At 35.8% G+C, this 21975-nt stretch overlaps 2 protein-coding genes and 1 non-coding gene across 11 annotated transcripts; 1 reads left to right on the forward strand and 2 right to left on the reverse strand.

Moving 5' to 3' along the window:
- Window positions 1-100: 100 nt before the first annotated feature.
- On the forward strand, window positions 101-7258 carry LOC111200716 (polyadenylate-binding protein 1-like). 9 transcript variants are annotated; one of them, XM_048782273.1, is made up of 29 exons: window positions 101-304; window positions 425-532; window positions 677-760; window positions 855-912; window positions 1067-1150; window positions 1240-1358; window positions 2897-3098; window positions 3165-3203; window positions 3294-3352; window positions 3427-3544; window positions 3659-3733; window positions 3831-3901; window positions 3984-4101; window positions 4185-4270; window positions 4373-4396; window positions 4486-4594; window positions 4691-4743; window positions 4833-4950; window positions 5040-5129; window positions 5311-5381; window positions 5466-5583; window positions 5665-5753; window positions 5866-5889; window positions 6004-6097; window positions 6251-6315; window positions 6399-6519; window positions 6629-6708; window positions 6821-6853; window positions 6941-7258. In XM_048782273.1, exons 7-29 carry the CDS (start codon window positions 2913-2915, stop codon window positions 7059-7061), a joined length of 1962 nt encoding a protein of 653 aa, XP_048638230.1. In that variant the 5' UTR covers window positions 101-304; window positions 425-532; window positions 677-760; window positions 855-912; window positions 1067-1150; window positions 1240-1358; window positions 2897-2912; the 3' UTR covers window positions 7062-7258. The 9 variants fall into 9 exon arrangements, with proteins under 9 accessions (XP_048638230.1, XP_048638221.1, XP_048638218.1 ...); XM_048782264.1 differs by having other exon boundaries at window positions 425-507; window positions 1000-1150; XM_048782261.1 differs by having other exon boundaries at window positions 425-507.
- Window positions 7259-7595: 337 nt separating this feature from the next.
- On the reverse strand, window positions 7596-12004 carry LOC106357447 (PR5-like receptor kinase). The gene is made up of 5 exons (XM_048782286.1): window positions 10581-12004; window positions 9761-10451; window positions 9135-9157; window positions 9012-9044; window positions 7596-8929 (listed from the first exon to the last, which is right to left on the reverse strand). The coding sequence occupies exons 1-5, from the start codon at window positions 10633-10635 to the stop codon at window positions 7773-7775; spliced, it is 1959 nt and encodes a 652-aa protein (XP_048638243.1). The 5' UTR covers window positions 10636-12004; the 3' UTR covers window positions 7596-7772.
- TRNAL-UAG lies at window positions 11946-12025 on the reverse strand. The gene has a single exon. It is a non-coding gene; the product is annotated as a tRNA-Leu (tRNA).
- Between the last annotated feature and the right edge of the window lie 9950 nt (window positions 12026-21975).

Raw genomic sequence — 21975 nt, forward strand, 5'->3', positions numbered from 1 at the left:
GTTTTAGGCCCATTCCCTTTCTATTTTATTAATGAAAATTCAGTGACAAAAAAAAAAAAAAGTTTTTTGCGTTGTTAAACATTTGGGCGTATCTTGTAAATATTAGAACTAGAAGGTGAATAATGAAAATATCTAAAAGAGGTAAATTGCTGAGATCTGGAAAATTGACGACCCGAGAGAGAGGCGTTTGCATTTTGAATTTTCTTTGTTCCGAGTATCTCTACTCTACCATGTCAGACGAGGAAAGACGATTTCGGTGATGAGAATCACTTTGGGGAAGAGAAGAAGATACAACAAGTTCAATGTATTTGCTAACAGCTTTTATTATTATTTTATTTTGAACGGAACCAACGGCTTATTTAATCTACTAGTTTTTTTTTATAAATCTTTACCGATTGTGCTTGTTGTCTGTTCACTGAGACAGCCTATGATGCTACGGACTTAGATGTGGAGTACGACTGAGATAGCAAGACCGGCGAAAAAGGCCATGATGCTGACTGATGACAGGTACAAATCCTCTTTCTTTTCACAGGTACTGCGTTTTTATACCTAAACTCAATTTCTTATTGACCTACCTAACATTGTTAAAAGCAAACAATTGATCGATCAATAAAGTAGTGTGTATGTTCTCGCTATCTGATTGATTTTGCATCTTTGATTGTCTTTTGGAAATAAGAAAAATCTCTGTTTGGGATGATGCTAAAGAAACATGAATGTGTCTCTGACTTCTTACACTCTCGTGTGTTATGGTTCATCACAAGTAATATAACTCATGCTTCCTGGTTTCCTTTTCTCACTTTTTGATTCAGTAGCCTCATTATATTGATATTGATGTGAAGTTGGGGGTTGAACAGGTATGAGAAGATGAAAGGGAGTGAGGATATTATGGGGAGAAGAACTGTCGCTGGCAAGGTTGTTAAAGAAAGCTACGCTACTGCTAAACAGCTACACACTTTCACTGTTTTTTTTTTATCATATGGATGGATCCATTTTATGCAGCTGCCCCTGCTTTATTCTGGTTTTCAGTCCGATAAAACTGACCATCTCATTTGTGTATTTGCGGAAGATTGAAGTCTTTTGGTGCGAGGGGATGCAGAAATTGCCTCCGTTGTACCCTTTACTAGTGAAAGGACGGAATCTCTATGGGCAGGTGAATGAGTGTCCTCAAAATGTTGTTTTTTTTTTCAAGTTTACTTGTGCTTACGAGTTTGTTGCCCCGTTCCCTGTTCTAATTTCCAGCGATGGGCTAATGAAGAAGACGTACAGGTTAAAGATTCTTTCTCAAAAACATTGCCGTGGTGCCGCAGCAAGAGAGGTTATGAGAGAAAGGCAAATAAAGTCAGGCTATGTCCATAAAGGTGAGATTCGGTCATCTTCTTGGTTTTTATACATCACATATACATTTCTTGAATATACGTCCTGAACAGTTGTTACAGAAGAGACTTTGTGGTTGTTCGTCGTCCCACATCGATAATCGTTGAAACCCCATAAACAAATGTACTGGATTTCGAATTTTTAAACAAAAAGTATGTTTTTCAAAGGTTTGCTAACATTTTTATTTTCCAAACACTATTTTTTTTTTGTTTTAAGAAAACAATCTATCTTACCCAAGTATTTAAAGTCAGTCTTTACTGAAATAACTTTCATCTTTTCTCTTCTACAAAAAAACCTATTTTTAAACATTAACATTACATCTTTTATTTGTTATTAAAAACCTATCCCGTGCTCATTCACAAATATAAATATTTAAATAATAATTGGTTAATGTTTCCATTCATTTTCTATATTATAAACTTTCGCAATGATTTAAGACTTTTATAAGTACTTATTGATGGTTTTTAATTTTAAATTATTTATAATATTATATACTTGTTGTAAATAGTTTCACAAATTCCTATAAATGATATATTGTTCTTTATAAATCTTTATAAATTGTTTTGTAAACTCTTATAATGATAGAATATTCATTATTGAGGATTTAAAGATTATATCTTTATAAACCTTACAAAATATACTATTTTATATTATTTATGTACCAGTAGAAATTAATTTGTATAAATGACTTTTTGAAATTATTACAATCATCACATATTATTTTAAACTCATGTTAATATTATGAACCTTACTTATAACGCATTCATATACATATATTATTATTTTTATTAAAAATATATGTATATTATGACTAATATATAAAATAAAACTTCTTAAGGCTGATTTATAATAGGGAAACAAAGCTGTTATATTAGCTTTTATTAGTTACTTTTAAAAATATACATATATAATTTATAAATAAATGTTTAATGAACAAAAAGAAATTATAAAGCAGTATACAGATTTTCCATAATTGAGTTAGCTATTATAAATGATCATGTGCAAGATTATATGGATTGTTTGACAACTAATATTACAGTTGAACCTCTATAAATTAATAGTCTATATACATTAATAAATTTCGCTGGTCCGAACTTATGTCGGTTCAAGATTTGACACAAATCAATAAAATATAAGATAATAACTTTTAAAAAAATTCAACATAAATATATGGTCCCATTAAAATTATAAATTAGTAATTTTGTATATACATATTTTATATAAAGATCTCAAACATATTTAATGCTTTTAGAGATGGTCTGTATAAGTTATTTCTTAATATCTTGAGAATTTATAATATTCTAAATCTTGTTAAATCTATAACAAAATTTTATATAATAAGATTAATTATTTTAAAAATATTAATAAGAAAACACAAGTAACAAGAACAACAACAAAAAGGATTAAGAACAAAGCCCAGTCCAGTACAGCCCAAACTAGTCGTATAAAATCGTTTGGACAGGGTTTACGTATTCTGCAAGTAACTTATTGCTGCTCTCTCGACTCTTTGCCGGAAAAATAGACAGCCGCAGTTTTCAATGGCCGACAAAGCTAATTTATTGGGTAAACGAAAGGCGGAGGATGGTTTGAAGACAGAACCGCTTCTGAGGAGGCATAAGGAGAAAGAGACTAGGCAAGGATTAGCTGATAGTACTCTCAAAGGAACAGCAGGAGAGTTGTCGGAGACAAAGGCCGATGAGTCTAATTTAATCTCAGAAAAGGAGGTAAAGATCTGTTTTTGGTTGACACTCTATGTTAGAATATTGTTCTTTTACTACTCTTTGTAACAGGAGGAGGCAGTGGAAGAAAGACTTGATGAAACTCCTGAGGTATAAATTATCTTCGAAAAAAACACGTACTTACTCTGGGGGGATGCAAAAGCTTATGTCTTTTTTTTCTCGTGCTTCTAAACAATTCAGGAATTTTCAAAGATCCTCTTTGTTGCAAATCTCTCTCCCCAAACAGAAACTTCAGCTATGTAAGTAGCACATTTGACTTCCCCCTCTGCAAGTTTTTTTCATGACTGACAATTTTTTGTTTTTTTCCCTGCAGCATTGATTTCTTCAAAGATGTCGGACAAGTTGTTCGTGTTCGTCTTCTGCTCAACGCCCGGGGCAAGCATGTGGGTTATGGTTTTGTTGAATTTGCTTCTTCTAACCAAGCAAAGATGGTAAGAGTTGTTTTTAAGTAGTCCTGATGAGAAAAAAAAAGTATTTAGCTATGCACAGCTTTGTTTTTTTAATCTGAAAGTAGGATTTCTGATTAAAATCTTTTGTTACCGTAGGCGCTGGAAAGGAAGAACCGTCAATCTTTGCATTGTAGCAAGATTATTCTAGATGAAGCTCCCGATTTTGTTGAGGTACCTACTTCTTCTTCTTCTTATTATCTTCAATTTATATATATATCATGTCATTACTTAGAACTAATAGAAAAGTTAACGTTCCAATCACATTCAGGAAGCTGCCGTACCAATAAAGACTCTGTTTATTGCCTCTTTCCCTCGCTATTCAACTGAAATATCAGATATGTAAGTAGAACCTTTTAAATTCATTTTCCTTCCACTTTTTTGTTTTTCATTTCCTAATAATTTTATCCTCCATTTTTGACAGCATCGACTTCTTCAAAGATGTTGGACAAGTTGTTCGTGTTCGACTTGATATCAACGACAGAGGCAAGTTTGTTGGCTGTGGCTTTGTTGACTTTGCTTCTGCCAACCAGGCAAATAAGGTGAGAGAGTATATGTTTATATTAAATTGAAAAAGATATTCAAGTTTATACCATTTGCTGATTTAATCTTCCTCCACTTGTAGGCCCTGCAAAATAAGAACGGTGAATATTTGCACGATCGCAAGATTTTTCTTGCTGATGGCAGTGGAGCTACTTTCATTCCACCCAAGTAAATAAGTTGATTTTTTTTTTGTTTCTATTTCTTAGAAGTTTTTGATGCTATTACTACAAATGTTTTAACTCTACTATTTTTTTTTCTTTTGTTAATTAGGTTTTGTGTAGACCACAAGGTTTGGTAAGTTTAGAATCTTGAGTTTTGTTTCACATTGACTGAATTCTTTGGGAGTGATATCTCAAGGTAGAGTGTTCTTGATACTGTTGCAGGTACGAAGAAGAAGACTACCTTCAAGAAGAAAGCCTTCGGTTAGACTCTATCCAAGATGTGGCGGCGATGGAAGAAGGACCTGACGAAACTCCCCATTCTGCTAATAAGGTACTTATTCTCTGAATCTACTTGGCTTTGCTGTTATTGCAAAGCTATAAATCCCTTTTCTCAACATAGTCGCGCTTGCTGCTTGTTAAATTTCAGGAAGTACTCCTTATTGCCAATCTTTCTCCCCAAACAACTAAAACAGAACAGATGTAAGTAGCACCGCTTTTGATATCCTTACATATCCTTCTTCTCGGAGCAAGTTCCAAGTTATTCATGACTGTGATATTTCCATCCTCAGCATCCGTTTCTTCAAAGTTGTTGGAAGTGTTGTTTCTGTTCGCCTTATTGTAGACCACGAGTGTAAGCATGTGGGCTATGGCTTTGTTGAATTTGATTCTTCTTACGAAGCAGAGAAGGTAAGACTAGTAGTATTAATGATGTTAAGTATTTTGTAAGTAGTCAATTTGAAATTAACACTCATGATTAAATCTTTTTTATACTGTAGGCTCTGAAAGAGTTGAATGGTGAATATTTGCATGATCACAAGATTCTGTTGATGAGAGGACTTGATGATGAAACTCCCCATTCCGTTGAGGTACCCCCTCTTCTTATTGTCAATTCCAAAGGTGTCCAGCGGCTTAGAATGAAGAAACACTTGTTGTTTAATCACACAACTGTTGCCACAAAGTAGAAATATGACTTATTCTGTGTTGTGCAATTGAAGTCCTTTTCTCCTTAAGAGTTTTGATGACACGCTAATTGGCTGTTATTTTCAGGAAGCTGCCACTGTAAGAAATAAGACGCTCTTTGTTTCCGGTCTCTCTCGCGAAACCAAAATATCAGAAATGTGAGTAGGAACCTCAAATTACCACTTCTGTTCTCGTGGGGGAATTTTTGTTCGTGACTTATATTTTGTTCTCCATTTTTTCAGCATCAATTTCTTTAAAGATGTTGGAGAAGTTGTTCATGTTCGACTTATTGTATTCCGCTGGGGTAACCTTCACGGGAAAGGCTTTGTTGAGTTTGCTTCTGCTAACGAGGCAATGAAGGTGAGATGAAAAGAGTGTATTTAATTAGTAGAGTTATATGAAAGTAACAATTGCTGATTAGGTCTCTTAATTTACTTTAAGGCGCTGGAAAAGAAAAACGGTGAATATTTGAATGGTAGGGATGTTTTCCTTGCTTATTTTGAGACACCTCCATACCACCGACGACCCAAGTAAGTTTACTGTCTTATTTTTTTTTGACTAAAGTTTACTGTCTTATTGCTCGGGTGCATTTCATCAAGATTAACGCTGTTATTTATTATTCTTTTTTTTTTTGTTAATTAGGTATTTCATAGATCACAAGGTTTGGTAAGTGAGATTTAACTCTGTGCATCCTTGAGTTTTGTTAGCAAGAGAACATAGGGTGAAGCTTTTTTTTGGTATCTACATGAAAAGATGACAAGATCACTCTTGATATTCCAGGTACCAAGACTACCTTCAACGAGAAAGCCTTGAGATAAAAGAAGATGTGGCGGCAGTTGAAAAAGGACTTGATGAAACCCCCCATTTTACTGAGGTACCTCTTCTTCTTGTTATCTTCAAAAATATATGTCAGGCCTAGAGTTTAATTACACAACTGTTATGTATTATTATGGTGTTGATTCTACTTTTTCTCTTTTTGTTCTCTTTATTGTCTTGTTTTAACACACTTGGCTCGTTTAAAATTCAGGAAACTGTAAGAAAAAAGACGGTCTTTGTTGACGGACTCTCTTACAACACAAGCATATCAGATATGTAAGTAGCAGCTTTTAATTCCTCTTTCGTTCTTGGAGCACGCCTTTCATGACTCATGTGTATTATCCTCCTTTTTTTTACAGCATCAACTTCTTCAAAGATGTTCGAGAAGAAATTATTCGTGTTCGATTTATTGTAGACGGCAGGGGTGACCATGTGGGATGTTGCTTTGTTGAGATGGCTACTGCTAACGCAGCGAAGAAGGTACTGATAGTCATTTATAGTAATATGATGAAATGTATTCAAGTAGTTTAATACTTATGATGATGAATAAGTAAGGATTTTTGCTGATTAAATCCGCTAAATATTGTAGGCAGTGCAGGAGAATTATAACACTAGCAAGTTTTTTGTTTACGCTGCTGAGATAGCTGCTCCATATCCTTTCCAACCCAAGTAAATGAATTTTATATTTTTTTGATTTTTAAAGCTAAATTATTGATGTAGTTGTGACCCTTGTGCCATAACAAAATATAGTAACGCTATTACTATTCTTTTTGTTAATTAGGTACAAGCTTGCAGACCTTGCCGAGAAACTTTGGTAAGTGATCTTTTTAACTATTTCACTTTTTGTGTTCACATTGGTTGAATTCTTTTTTTTTGGTATTATGTGTTTTTTATAATCAAGGTATGAAGATAGCCTTTGCGAAAAAAGCCTTTTTGGTCAGAAGCCCAAACCCATTCTGAGTATAAAAAAGGTGATGGAATATGGTTATGGTAAGAAGACTACCTTCTCTGACGACGAGTGAAAGAAGATGAAGATGCTCTTCTAGGATTTATAACTTATTTTATATGTAATGCAAATATTTATTTCATCCCTAAATACTCTGCTTTAGTTCGCCACTGCAATGGTTTGGTTTCTTTTTTTAGTCGCTTGCAAATATTGAAGACCTAATATGTAATTTATTTGGCCTTAAAAACAAAGCGTGATACCAAATTTTCTTTATTTGATGAGTTCCCATTAAAAAATGACTGTTTTGGTGCAGCCTTGTTTTTTTATTGGACTTCATTTTGTTTCTCACTGTGCGTAACCCATTACATAGTTTTGTGTTCATCTTCAACTTATAGGTTTGACAATTATCATAGGGTTCAGACTGATGGAGATATTGATGAGCATAGATTTCATACACCTCCCTTTGTTTGATGAAGAATGAATTCTATACATTAATAAACATTTCATACTTGTTTCTTTCTCTCTCGATAATCTAACATGCATCATTTTTTTTTTCACTAGCACTCATAAACTATGAACGAAGACTAATTTAATCTTGAAGATCTTGGAGTATAATTCTAACACAACTTCACACTAAAATAATTGTAAAACGTTAATAATCAACAAAAAATTATATAAGTTTCATCAAGAAACCAACAAGCAGATCCCAAGATTTTGATGACTTTCTTGTTGGCTTTGGTTTTACGTACGAGGAAAATGAAATATCTTGTTTCTGTTTCACACTATCTTAAACCTCTTCTCTGGAAACGATTAAAGTATCTTGGCCGGGCCTAAGAGCTTTTCTCTCTAACAAGCTTTGTGTTGAGATACTAGAAGTATCTTGGCTGTCCTTAATAGTTTCCCAAGCCGCTACCAGATGTGAATCAAAGAGAGGCTTGGGTGGTACCTGGAGAGCTTCTAGACTTCCCTCTAACATTCCAATGACTTTTCTTATTGGTGGACGATCAGATGGATTGGTCTGAATACACCACAAACCCACCAACGCCATTTTCTTCACTATCTTCTCTTCTTCTTCTTCCATTATATGATCTCCCACAAGTCTAACAGTTTCCTTCCTCTCGAGATCATCATAGATCCATTCCGGAAAGTTCATTGAACTTGGATTGGACCTAGAAGTTTCAGCTCTTCTTTTGTTCTTTGCCCCGATCATCTCGAGAACCACCATTCCATAGCTATACACATCTGACTTATGCGACGCTTCACCAAAGTTCTTGGAAAACACTTCAGGAGCAATGTAACCTATTGTCCCTCTTGCGTCCAGCAACGACACGATACTCTCTTTGTTTTTGCATAGCTTAGCAAGGCCAAAGTCTGAAATCTTCGGGCATAAATCTCCATCCATGAGTATGTTTTGTGGCTTTATATCGAAATGCACAATCTTCGATACACAACTGTTGTGCAAGTACTCTAACCCACGAGCTACGCCAACCGCAATGTTGTATAAATTTTTCCAGTCCATCTTGGTTGACATATTCTGCGAGATATACTTGTCGAGTGATCCATTGGGCATGAACTCGTAGACGATAGCTCTCTTGCTCCCTTCATAGCAGAATCCAAACAGAGAGACGATATTAACATGAGATGCTCTACTCATGCTGGCTAATTCATTGATGAAATCTTCTCCATTGCCCTTTGAATCATCCAAGATCTTTAGTGCAATATCTCGGCCGCTAGCATCGGGTAGTTTTCCTTTATAGACTGTTCCAAATCCTCCTTTCCCTAGAACATGAGCAAACGAGTTTGTCATGTCCTTGACGTTTTCGTAACTATATCGTTTCAACATTATAGCCGCTTCAATGTTCTCGTCGGTCGAATAACGCCTTCTTCTCACCACTACCACAATCGCAACAATGATGATTATCAAAGCTACAGCTGCTATACCTCCTGCAAGAAAAAAGTAAGGTAGGTTTAGCCGCTTTACGTACATTTATGACCAGAAGAGAAGTGGTTGGGATGAGTTTGATACCGAGTATGGGTCCTAACTTCCGTACAGAACTTTCTGCAAATGTATCAAATATAAGGAATGATTAACCAAAATAAACATTCATACACGTTTTTATAGGATAATGAAAAATATAAATATGCTTACCTTTCCCTCCTGCCATTGAGCTTCTATCACACGGATCCAGATTATTTTTTTCACCGTAGACGAAGAAAGAAATTAGTAACTAAAACATTGAACCATTATTGTTATTTTTACTAGGACTTGGATCCTCACAAAATTACGGGAGAAAAAACAATATATTATTTTATCCATACTTTCATGCTGCTTGCAACTAAATAACAAACGAGAACAGACTTTGTATAATATTTTTATCATTACTTATACATATCACATATGCACACACCACGGTGCAATCTCTAGTTTGAAGTTAAAATCAAAGTTTGAAAAATGATTCCTATTTCAAATAAAATACATTAAACTTACGAACCTCTATATTTTATTTGGTTGGTGACTTGGTAGTTTTAGAAAAGGCTCTTTGTTTACTTTTCAAGGATTATAAAAATATCCAGTTCATATGAACTAATACCACTAGGATAAAATAAATTATTTGTACAAAGGTGACTGATTGATAACACACTACGTGGGCCGTGGTGGCGTTTCCATAGAGTATCCATTTAATTCACAACTGGTGTCACATAATTGATAGGAAAAAAATAATGAAATTTGAAACGGTGCAAAACATGATAAAAAGGTATTTATTAGAATTTTACCTGGGAATGTCGGGAATAGAGGATGGGCAAAACGTAATAACGTAGTTAGTCGAGTTTGGGCATGTAAATGTGCTGTTATTATCGTTGTAAGGGTAGCTATATGCGTATGGGCAAGCTAACTCAAAGTTCTGCGTGTATACTGTCGGCTTGCAGTTTTGCTTTGACTGGAAGTAGTTTGTGCAACAATCTTCCGGTGTTCGGGATTGTTTGCACGCGCTACTACAACTGGTTGGTTTAGCACCGTCAAATATCTTAAGATTATCTGGGCACGTCCTGTTCAAGTCAGCCATACAACCCGAGCTAAAGCACGTCGGACTACTCTGTGATGGGGCCACCATCACAGGAAGGTTGTAACCGTGCTCAAGACTGATGATGTGGCTGTTGGTTCCGCCGTAATCGATTCTAAAGTAGACATAAGTCACCTTAGACCAACCGTATGAGCCTAGACACTCGATGGTGTTTGACTCGCAGTCTCCCGTGGCGCATGTGAAGTTTCCTGTTGAGTCGTTTGAGCAAAGCGTCCTACCGGATATAAGACCGTACCATGACGATGGCGCTTGTAGGGCACGCGCCTCGCCTCTCCGGAGAGTGAAGCCGGTGGTGGTGAGCTGTGATTTCCATGAGAAGATAACTGGCCAAACTGTTTGGTTGCATTTGTTCTCTATGGTAAGGATACTTATTGACAACACTCCTGATAAGAAAAACTAAGGTTAATTAGGGAAGAAAAGATTATTGATGTTTCATAAGAGTCTAATATGATTTCTGTATAACACATCCCATTCTCATTTTTTTTTTTCAGAAATGAATTAAGAAAACGTACCCGAGAAGAACAAATATGAAGCAAGGAGGAAGATCAATTGCAACCTCTGCGCCATTGGAATAAAGAGATATAAAATAAAACGTTGCAAAGACTGAATACTAAGAGTAATCTCTGAGTTTGTGTTAGTAGGAGAACATGGTGATAATTAAGAGTTCAAAAGCGAAAGATGAGTAACCAACTAGGGAGTATAATATAAACGGGAATAAGAAAATGTTATATTGCTTCTTCCTCGTTGGTTAGTAGAAATGGGTGACTTGTGATTAGATCGTTCATAAAAAAACAATTAGTCAGCAACTAGTGATTATATAAATAATAATTATACGTATATGAACTTAGGAAGGAAACAAATAATTTAACTACTACCTTTTACAATTCATAGGAATTTTCCGGGAACTTTTTGAATGAAAAAGTTTCATAACATGATCCCAATTCCCAAAGATCTATTTCTTAGTAGAAAAAGGATTTCCAATAATACTTTTTCTTTTGATTTCCAATTCTCTGTTCAACTACCGTTGGTCCATATTTGTGTCCACTGGACCAAAGTCATCCTCGGGAGACTGGACATGCATGGTCATTTTATAATGCAAGGGGACGTAGGTAAGTGGAACATGACTCTATAATTTAGTAAAAATTTATAAAGAAATAAACATTGACCTAAAGCGAATTCTTTATCAAAATTCCAACCATTCCGTTCTAGAATAATTGCTCTTGATAATGTTAAACGAGAGATCCGATTCGGGTTTGGTTAAGTTGAAGATAACCGAATTAAGTCGAGTTGGTTATTCAACGATGTAATGGAATGGGATATGGAGCATCTATCTTCTTCTTTTATCGCCTGTTCCTTTTCGTTCATTCAAGAGCATGTAATGCTTCTGCTGACTTGTGAGCAAAAGCTAGTCTATGTAACATGAACTCTGGCTCTCCTCCTTAGAGAATCCGTCTGATTAATATATGTGGTGTTAAATAAAACGGATTGGTGTAGAGAAAACTCCAAACGAGGTGGAATGGTAATTTGATTAAAAGGAAGCAACTGAGAAGAACTCGGATGCCGGTAGAGGGTTTGTTGGTTTGTTCCTTTAAATTATCTTCCCCTATCGTGATATATGTTTTCTTTTTAATTCTTGCTTATGCAGCTGAGTTTTTGTTGTACAAGCTACGCGCTGAAGATTCTTTCATAGTTGATTGTTGTACTGAATGTCTGAATCTCGCCGAGACATATATTTGGTCACAACTATATTTAAGATCAACTACGCGCCGTACCATAACAAACATGGTTCTGCCTTATTTGATTTTTTCGAACAAATTCGTTTATTGCTTAGATATTATTTCTCACTCTGAAATATATAAACAAAAAAAATGAATATATGACAGCTGTGGGATTTGAACCCACGCCCTTTCGGACCAGAGCCTAAATCTGGCGCCTTAGACCACTCGGCCAAACTGTCCGTTGCACAACATCGTGTGATTATTCATTTTAACCACAACTAATAGACTATTGCATTTTGCTACGAACGTGAGTGCTGTATCTTGGTGTTGAATCGTTGATTGACATAATTTAGCAACACACAGTATATATATCCCTTTGAAAGCATCAGTGGTAGATAGATATATGTTTATACGCATAATCCTCTCTATTAACAAACACTGAAAAATATTTACTTATCTTTACATAATAACATACTAGTAAAACTATTCCCTCCGTTTTTTTATATAAATCGTTTTACAGCTATGCACGTAGATTAAGAAAACCATTAATTTCTTATATTTCCAAACAAAAACATCATTAATTATTTACCTAACCACAATTCAACTAATAGAAAAATAAAAGATATATTACCATTGGTCATACAACATTAATTACTAATAAATTTTACATAGAAAACCGAAAACGACATATAATTTGGAACAAAACATTTTCTCTACAGCGACTTATATTAAAAAACGGAGGGAGTATTATTTAAGCAAACTTAGAATTGGTGTAATAAATGATGTTTCTTTACTCTCAGTTGATTGGAAACAGAGCAATAATTATTGACTCCTGAGAAAACTCTCCACAACCGAAAGCTTGGCTAAGTGTAAACATGGAAAAATCAAGTTTTTGTCCCTTATCTTGTTACTGCGGTTGTTATTGAGCTGTTTCCGAAGATAAGCTTGTTTGAGTTTCTCCCGACGATTTGTTGCCTGATCTTGTCTCCTTTGATTCAACTCTGTTGCCTTTTTCTCTCTGCTTGATTCACTTCTTGATGAACCTCTCTGCATCAACAGATTTTTCATTACTAACGCAGAGTAAAATCTATAACAACGGACTTGCTTTGCTTTCTTCTATTTGTGCTGCTTATAGAGAAAAAGGAGAGTCACCAATGGAATTTACCTGACCATACGCACATGTTGGCTTATTATATCAGCTGTCCCTACCGCACGTGCCAAACAACGAACCCTCATCTTGTTCACCATCTGCTTTCAAATCTTCAGGTGGTGATGAAACAGTCCATAATTATAAAATCTTCTCCATGTTCTACTCCTTTCCTGAAGAAATCCACACAGTACTTCTCTTCCCCTTGTTCATCCGAAAGCTCTCCCCTTACAAGCTTCTCATATAACTGAGCCTTCTTCTCCAAGGAAGCGTAGCTAACTGCTCCCTCTTTAATCGCTTTGAGCTCCACCTTGTCCCTTTTCACTGTTCCCACACTCAAAATCAACTAATGAATACAGAACAAGTCCTATACATAGTCCTACTACATGCCCTTGATCCTAAGTTCAAACTTTTTCGCTTAATCTACATCCAAACTTAACCTATTATTAAACCCTCATTCTCAAATCATCTCTGTTTCACCTAATTGACACCGATACAGAGCTTGAATAAATCATGTTGGAGTTGGACCACTCTCGCTAGAAGAGCCTGTTGACGTCACCTCCCAAAGAAAAGCTAGTGTAAAATGATGTTTTTATTGAATATTTTTTAACTATATGTTTTCCTATTGAGTTGATTAACTAATTTTGTTTTTATTTTATTACGTTGATATACCTTAGTGCTGAATCTTTGAAAATCACCAAATTTTCACTTTCTCATTTTATCATGTTAAACAATATACTATTCAAATGCAATATACGAAGAAAAAATGTATTTACAATAACAAACCAAAGCAGATCCAACAGCATACCTCATAAAAAGTGTATGAAAAATATATGTGATAGTGACTACTACATCCAAAAAGATCAAGTCAAGTCCTTATATAATTGATTTTCACACTAATCAAATCGATTTAAACAGATTCACAAGTGCGTTACTTTTGCGACAAGGTCGAGGAACCAAACCTTTTGTTCATGGTCACTTCTTGTTACCACTTGAATATCACTCCTTCTTCCATTTGTGTTATTGTTTTGATGATTATCAAGAACAACTCTTTGCTTTTGAAAATGCTCCCTTTTGTCTTGAATTAGATAGAAGAGGATAAGACAATATAGTTGATCTGTGAACAAGATTGTCCAAAGACTTGAGTCTCTGCTTGATGATGATGTCTTCTTATTATAGGCCCTTATACCTGTGTATATGTTTATAATGCCAACTATTGACACTATTGTTCCAAGAATCCAATGTAACAAGAACCATTTCAACCTCCTTTTGCTCCCTCTACAATGCAATTATAATCCATACCTCAGTCCTCACACTTTTTTTTTCCGGTCAAAAAAAAAGTGTGAGGACTGAGGTATGGAACTTGGCTTTCGGTTTTGTAATTAATATAATGTGATTGGACTTACTATGGCCCAATTAAATATGTGATTGGAAAGCTTGAGAATCACGGCAAACACGACAAAAAGTTACGGTTTCTCCTTTTCTTCTTTTTAGGTTTTTAGCAATGTTCAAAATTACGGAAGTTATACGGAGATTAATTTGGGAGTAGTTTTAGGGCCTTTACATCATTTTAGCCATTATATATTTAATATGTGCAATGTTTCAGTAGTTGTGCTTGTCCCAATGGTTAATATCAGATTGTGTAATGAGCATGGCCGCAGTTCGCAATGAGAAAGGTTTATTTTGAACTTTTATTTTGTTTTTCTAGGTTTAATGAAGTCAAATGACTAAAATGTTTTCGTCTTCAACAATTTACCTGCAAATCTCAGGGCCATTTTTCCTCTCTTTAATTTTTTTTCAACTTCTTTGTTTATTCTTCTTAATCTTGTTAGTTCTAATGAAATATAACAGATCTATAATAAAACATGCGTTTTGGAACATGGGCTTTTAGTTGTGAAAATATTGAGACAAAAAAAGATGAAACATACAAGTATTTTCTCTCTGCAACAATTTAGTGAAAGCATATTTTCTTGAGCAATATTAATATAAACTTTTAGTTAACAAAATTTTTAATCTTTTTACATACTTTATGTATTTTTGGTTTTGTAACTTAATATTTAATTTGTGTACAAATATATTTCAGTTATGCTCATTTGTTTATGTAATACGTTTAAAAATGGCTTTAGTTTTATTTGATATAATATAACATTTAAATAGAGTAATTCTATCTCTTATTAGTTTTTTTGGTAAAACTATCTCATATCAGTTAAATTTTTTAATATTTTTATAATAAAATGCCTTAAGATATATTCAATCTATTTATAATTGATAAAAAAATTGAATGTTTTATAGAATAATCTGTAAAAAAAAACTAAATCATAAGAACATTACTCCTAAATTTATATTCAAAACAAAAATATTAAAAGATTTTAGCATAATACAATTTTAGGAGAAGTATTTTTGGTTAATAATTATTTAATAAAATTGTAATTTTGACATAAAACAATATTTCTTTTTTTTCAAATTTATGTGTTTACTTGTGTAAGATGATTGTTTTAATGATAAATGTATGTATGTGTTGTTTTATTTGTCTTAATTAGTTTAGTTTACACAGAAAATTGTTATAATTAAGTTTTATAATTAAATTTAAAACCCACCAGTAGATGTTGCTTATGGTGACATTAATTTTATATTATATTATATATGTATTTTGTTTCTTAGCTACTATTTTTAATTGATTTTATTTACAATATGTAAACGGATTAAATTCATTAATATAAACTGTATTAGATTGTAAGGATCTCATATAAATTCAAATGTGTGTTTTCTGTTTGCTAACTACACAAATATGTTAATTACCCTTTTAAAAGACTCAAAGGAAAGCTTTAGTGATAAATATATGAAATTAATAGTAAACCCTTTCTAAAAAAAAAGAAGATAAATATAATAAATTCGAGGAATGGCCATTAAGAATATGTTAGAGATCCGATGCCAAGCAAATGGACTGGTAACTAGGCACATATATTCACTAGCTAGGTTGTGGAAAAACAATAAACGGTTTAAATTTAAAAAGAAAAAAAGAGGGAAAAGATACTTGTAGAACACAAAAATAAAAAAGATCTGTTAGTTGGAATTGACAACAAATAAAGGATTATTTGTTGGATTAAGCTTGAAAGAAAAGGAAACTTGAGTTAGAAGTTATCTACCTAATCCTACCGAGTTATGGATAATAGGAATACTAATGTTTAGGAGTTATCTAAATGTTTAGGAGTTATCTAAAAGTATTACCTATTAGGATTAGGAACTCTAAATCTCTATATAAGAAGATGCAAGTGTGTTGCATAGCTTAAGGGATTGGAGATTAAGCTTAAGTTTTGAGTTAGTTTCTTGAGCAATAATAAAGTGAGTTATACTTTTATAATCTTTGATCTCTAGATTTGGTATCAGAGCGACAGGTTACGAAGATGAGTGGTGAGATAGTTACATCGACGGCAACGGCAAAGGAAGGGGAAACCTCCTCGACCATCAAATGTCCAATGCTTGGAGCTGCGAATTATACAGTGTGGGCGATAAGGATGAAAATTGCTCTCAAAGTACACAAAGTCTGGGAAGCTATTGAGGAAGAAACAACTGAAGGAGATAAGAATAATATGGCAATAGCACTTTTATTTCAGTCCATACCTGAGGCGCTAATACTACAATTCGGAGAACTTGATACTGCTAAAAAGGTATGGGAAGCTATAAAAACCAGAAACGTTGGAGCTGAGAGAATCAAGGAGGTTCGTTTACAGACTTTAATGAATGACTTCGACCGTTTAAAGATGAAGGAAACAGAGTCTATTGACGTGTTTGGAGGAAAACTTGCTGAGATAACATCAAAATCTGCAGCCTTGGGAGTCACCATAGAAGAATCAAAGTTGGTAAAGAAATTCTTGAGTAGCCTTCCTCGGAAGAAATATATTCACATTGTGGCCTCACTCGAGCAAATTTTGGATTTAAACAATACAAGCTTTGAGGACATTATGGGACGCCTAAAAGCGTATGAAGAACGTATTGCTGATGAAGAAGAACCACAAGAAGAGCAAACAAAGTTAATGTACTCCAACTTTGAGTCTCAGGGAGCAAATCGTGACTACAAGAATCAGCGTGGACGAGGACATGGGGGACGTTCATACTACAGAGGTCGTGGCAGGGGAAGATACAATGGAACTATGGATACATCTAGAGTAACTTGCTACCGGTGTGATAAGCAAGGCCATTATGCCAGCGACTGCCCGGATCGTCTCCTCAAACTACAAGAAACGCTTGAGAGTGAAAACAACGACACACAGGACGCTGATGAGTTGATGATGCATGAAGTAGTTTATCTCAATGAGAAAAACTGTATTCCAGAGAAGTATGAAACAAATAAGGATACTGAGACATCTGGTACTTGGATAACGGAGCTAGTAACCACATGACAGGCGATAAAAGATACTTCTCAAGTATAGATGAGACAGTCACGGGAAAGATAAGATTCGGTGATGATTCTAGGATTGATATTGAAGGAAAAGGTACTATATCTTTCACTGATATGAATAATGAGGCGAGAAAGATGACTGATGTGTACTTTATACCTGAGTTGAGAAGCAATATCATCAGCCTTGGTCAAGCAACTGAGTCCGGATGTGATATAAGACTGAAAGGTGACGTTCTCACAATGCATGATCAGCACGGCAAGCTCCTAGTCAAGGCAAACAGGTCGAAAAATAGACTTTACAAGGTCCGCATGGGAATCAGGGATGCGTCTCTACTATTCTTAAGCGAGATAAGTGAGTCAAACAGATGGCACTGCAGACTTGGACATGTCAACACGGCTACTATGAAGATGATGATAGCCAAAGGACTAGTTGTTGGGGCTCCTAATATTAACTTGATAAAGGAACTATGTCCATCGTGTTTACTTGGCAAACATGCAAGACAGGTTTTCCCTCAATCAAGTTCATACAGAGCAACAAAGCGACTTGAACTGATCCACGGAGACTTGTGTGGTCCAATAACTCCAAGTACCTCAGGAGGAAATCGATATATATTCGTGGTGATTGACGACTACTCGAGATATATGTGGGCAATTTTACTTAAGGAGAAAAGTGAAGCATTCCTAAAGTTCAAAAAGCTAAAAGGACTGGTGGAACAAGAAACTGGAGAAAAGATTGGTACTTTCAGAACTGACCGAGGTGGAGAGTTTGTCTCTACAGAGTTCAACTCATATTGCGAGATTACAGGGATCAGAAGACATGTCACCACTCCTTACACTCCACAACAGAACGGAGTGGTGGAGAGGAGAAACAGAACATTAATGGAGATGGCAAGGAGTCTACTGAAGCATATGCACATGCCCAATTACTTGTGGGGAGAAGCGGTACGACACGAGACATATCTCATTAACCGAATATCAACCAGATCATTGCAAGAGCAAACACCCTATGAAGTACTACGCGGAAGAAAGCCAAATATAAGGCACCTGCGTATCTTTTGGTGCATCGGCTACGCTAAGGTTGATAAGGTCCACCTAAAGAAGCTTGATGATAGGACAAGAATGCTGGTTCACCTAGGAACAGAACCAGGGTCTAAAGCTTACAGACTTCTGGATGCTGAAACACGAAAGATAGTGGTGAGTCGAGACGTTGTGTTTGATGAAGCAAAAGGTTTGAACTGGAAGAAACACGATGCAGAGGCTGAAAACTATAATGATTTTGTGGTCACACTCGGTGAATTTGGAAATCACGGAGTTACAGAGAATGATCAACAGAAAGGTCCCGCACTAGACAATGAAGTTGCAAGTGTAAAGGATGAAGGGACCAGTGGTGAAACAGAGGAACCGATAATAGACTTACCAGAATCTGTGGAGGAGGAAGAACAAGAAGACAGAGGGTTAAGAAGAAGCGAGAGACAGACCTCAAGACCTAAGTACCTTGAGGACTACGTAATGATGGCTGAAGAAGAAGGGGAGATGCTACTACTTTGTTTGAACGATGAGCCTTTCAATTACACTGAGGCAAGCGAGCTTAAGGAGTGGACAGATGCTTGTTTGGATGAATTAAAGTCAATCGAGAAGAATGAAGTATGGAATCTGGTTGATCTACCGGTGGGAGCAAAGGCCATTGGGCTCAGATGGATCTTTAAGATCAAACGCAATTCAGATGGCTCTATCAACAAGTATAAAGCACGTCTAGTGGCAAAGGGTTACGTGCAGCAACATGGGATTGACTTTGACGAAGTTTTTGCTCCTGTGGCACGACTTGAAACCATCAGACTACTCATCAGTATCGCAGCCACAAACGGATGGCAAGTACATCAACTGGACGTCAAGACGACATTCCTTCATGGAGAGTTGAAAGAGACAGTTTATGTAATGCAACCAAAGTGGTTTGAGATAAAGGGAAGCGAGAAAAAGGTCTACAAGCTTAACAAAGCATTATATGGGTTGCGTCAAGCGCCAAGGGCTTGGAACAATAAGCTGAATCAAATACTGCTCGAGTTTAGTTTTGAGAAGTGCTCAAAAGAACACTCTGTGTATCGAAAGACGGTGGAACAAAGCATACTCATAATAGCCGTGTACGTTGATGACTTATTTGTGAGTAGAGCAAGCGAGAAGGTCATTGATACGTTCAAACAGGAGATGGCCTCTAAATTTGACATGAGCGACCTAGGAAGACTGAGTTACTATCTCGGTATTGAAGTTCACCAAGAGAAAAATCGCATCAGCTTGAATCAAAGAAGGTATGCTCTTAAAATCTTAGAAGAAAGTGGGATGAAAAACTGCAAAATGACGCATACACCAATGGAGATCGGTTTGAAGCTATCAAAATCAAGTGAAGAAAAGGATGTTGATGCTACAAAGTATAGAAGAATCATCGGCTGCCTGAGGTATCTGATTCATACGCGTCCAGACCTCTCTTACTCCGTAGGAGTTCTCAGCCGATACATGACCAATCCGAAAGCATCGCATGAATCTGCAATAAAGCATTGCCTCAGATATCTTCAAGGAACAACTTCACTTGGTCTTATGTTTGAACGTTCAACTCCGGGGATCCCTAAACTTATTGGTTACAGCGATAGCAGCCACAACGTAGATATAGATGATGGGAGAAGCACTGGAGGTCACATTTTCTATTTAGGCAAAATTCTGATCACGTGGAACTCAAGTAAGCAAGATACAGTTGCCCTTTCTTCATGTGAAGCAGAATTTATGGCCGGAACAGAGGCTGCAAAGCAGGCCATTTGGTTACAAGAACTGCTGAGTGAAGTCACGAAGCAACCCATTGAGAAGGTACTAATCAGAATCGACAATCAGTCTGCTATAGCCCTCACGAAGAACCCAGTGTTCCATGGCAGAAGCAAACACATACACAGGCGATACCACTTCATCCGAGAGTGCATTGAAAAGGGACAAGTTGATGTAGAACATGTTTCAGGCGAGTTGCAAAAGGCTGATATCCTGACTAAAGCATTAGGAAGGATCAAGTTTAAAGAAATGAGGGAGCTCATCGGGATGCAAGACATATCGAAAGAAGGTTTCAAGCTTAAGGGGGAGACTGTTGGATTAAGCTTGAAAGAAAAGGAAACTTGAGTTAGAATTTATCTACCTAATCCTACCGAGTTATGGATAATAGGAATACTAATGTTTAGGAGTTATCTAAATGTTTAGGAGTTATCTAAAAGTATTACCTATTAGGATTAGGAACTTTAAATTTCTATATAAGAAGATGCAAGTGTGTTGCATAGCTTAAGGGATTGGAGATTAAGCTTAAGTTTTGAGTTAGTTTCTTGAGCAATAATAAAGTGAGTTATACTTTCATAATATTTGATCTCTAGATTATTAGTTGGAAAATGACAAAGAATCTTTGTTTTTGTCTGCACCATTTGCGAAGAAACCGACAAAACACTAGCTAGCTTTGGAGTTTTAGTCTTGTGTATATAACTTTTTTTTTGAAACACAACTAACTTTCATTCATCAACTTTCTTGAATACAAATACTAGAGGGAATTATCCATCCTCTTTGATAAAAAGCATAAGATACAATAACAGACCAAATTAAGAAAGATAAATCTTCAAAGGAAGATGACAGCGAATTCAAGACAAAGCTTGGATGCGTCGATGGGGCATACCCGACAGAGCCGGACAGCTGAAACTTAGTCACATAATGTGACGTTGAGGGCCAACCCTCACCTGCGAGACAACACATGGTAATCTCGGTTGCATCTTCTGGCCCCGTACAGACCGCTACGCAAGATAACAAACTGGTGATAAAGCTGAAGCCGAAACTCGGCAGCGAAGCCGAGAAAACATCTACATCTTCTTCCATGGGAAGAAGGTATGGTGGAAAAGTCCTCTCTTCAAAAGACGAGCAAGAGTGAAATGGAAACGGTCTCGGTGAATCCACCGATAAACTCTTCTTAACAAGATAATATGCTATTATACGCAAGAGTAAGGCCCCCGTGAACCCACCGGAAATCCTTATCAAACAAGTCAATACCAAAACCACATTTTTCAATAAAATCAGTACAGTCTTGTGTATATAACTATTTTAACTAATTTATGAGAAAACATTTAATGTTGCTCTATGTTAAAATCCTTTTCGTTCACATCTTATGAGTCACAACCATCATGTAACAATAAGCTAAAATGAATGTATATTATATCTAGCTTACAACTTGTAAGTTACAAGTCATGTACTTTTTTTGATCACAAACTACTTTCATTCATTAATTAATTTGGTGGGGGAATTAACTCATCCACAACCACAATTTGTTCCAACAAAGACAGAGTGTTCTTTGCTGCTGCATCGGCATTTATATTTCTCAACCGAGAAATCCAAGTAAAAGCAACATAATCAAACGAGACCGACATAGTCAGAATGTCTTGCACAATCCCATAGAGCTCCAACGGTGGTTCCTTCCTGTTAATGGCCTTGATGAGCTGAGCAGAGTCAGATTCAAATCGCACTTCCTTCACTTCCTGGCTATTACACCTAGCAACCGCATCTCGTAACGCAAGACCCTCTGCAATTAGTGGTGAAGAGATGAACCTCACTCCTCTGTTTCCCACGATGCTCTGATC

The sequence above is a fragment of the Brassica napus genome, chromosome A1 (genome assembly GCF_020379485.1).
Source record: "Brassica napus cultivar Da-Ae chromosome A1, Da-Ae, whole genome shotgun sequence".
Taxonomy (NCBI): Eukaryota; Viridiplantae; Streptophyta; class Magnoliopsida; order Brassicales; family Brassicaceae; genus Brassica; species Brassica napus.

What these genes read in the sequence shown, in the direction of transcription:
- LOC111200716 (XM_048782273.1), top strand. Translation starts at nt 2,913, where the DNA reads ATGGCCGACAAAGCTAATTTATTGGGTAAACGAAAGGCGGAGGATGGT. An exon ending in CTGCTAACGAGGCAATGAAG is followed by an intron (nt 5,584 to 5,664) that starts GTGAGATGAAAA and finishes ATTTACTTTAAG; the next exon opens with GCGCTGGAAAAGAAAAACGG. An exon ending in CTGCTAACGCAGCGAAGAAG is followed by an intron (nt 6,520 to 6,628) that starts GTACTGATAGTC and finishes TAAATATTGTAG; the next exon opens with GCAGTGCAGGAGAATTATAA.
- LOC106357447 (XM_048782286.1), bottom strand. Translation starts at nt 10,635, where the DNA reads ATGGCGCAGAGGTTGCAATTGATCTTCCTCCTTGCTTCATATTTGTTC. An exon ending in TTCATATTTGTTCTTCTCGG is followed by an intron (nt 10,452 to 10,580) that starts GTACGTTTTCTT and finishes TTTTCTTATCAG; the next exon opens with GAGTGTTGTCAATAAGTATC. An exon ending in GAAGTTAGGACCCATACTCG is followed by an intron (nt 8,930 to 9,011) that starts GTATCAAACTCA and finishes TTTTTCTTGCAG; the next exon opens with GAGGTATAGCAGCTGTAGCT.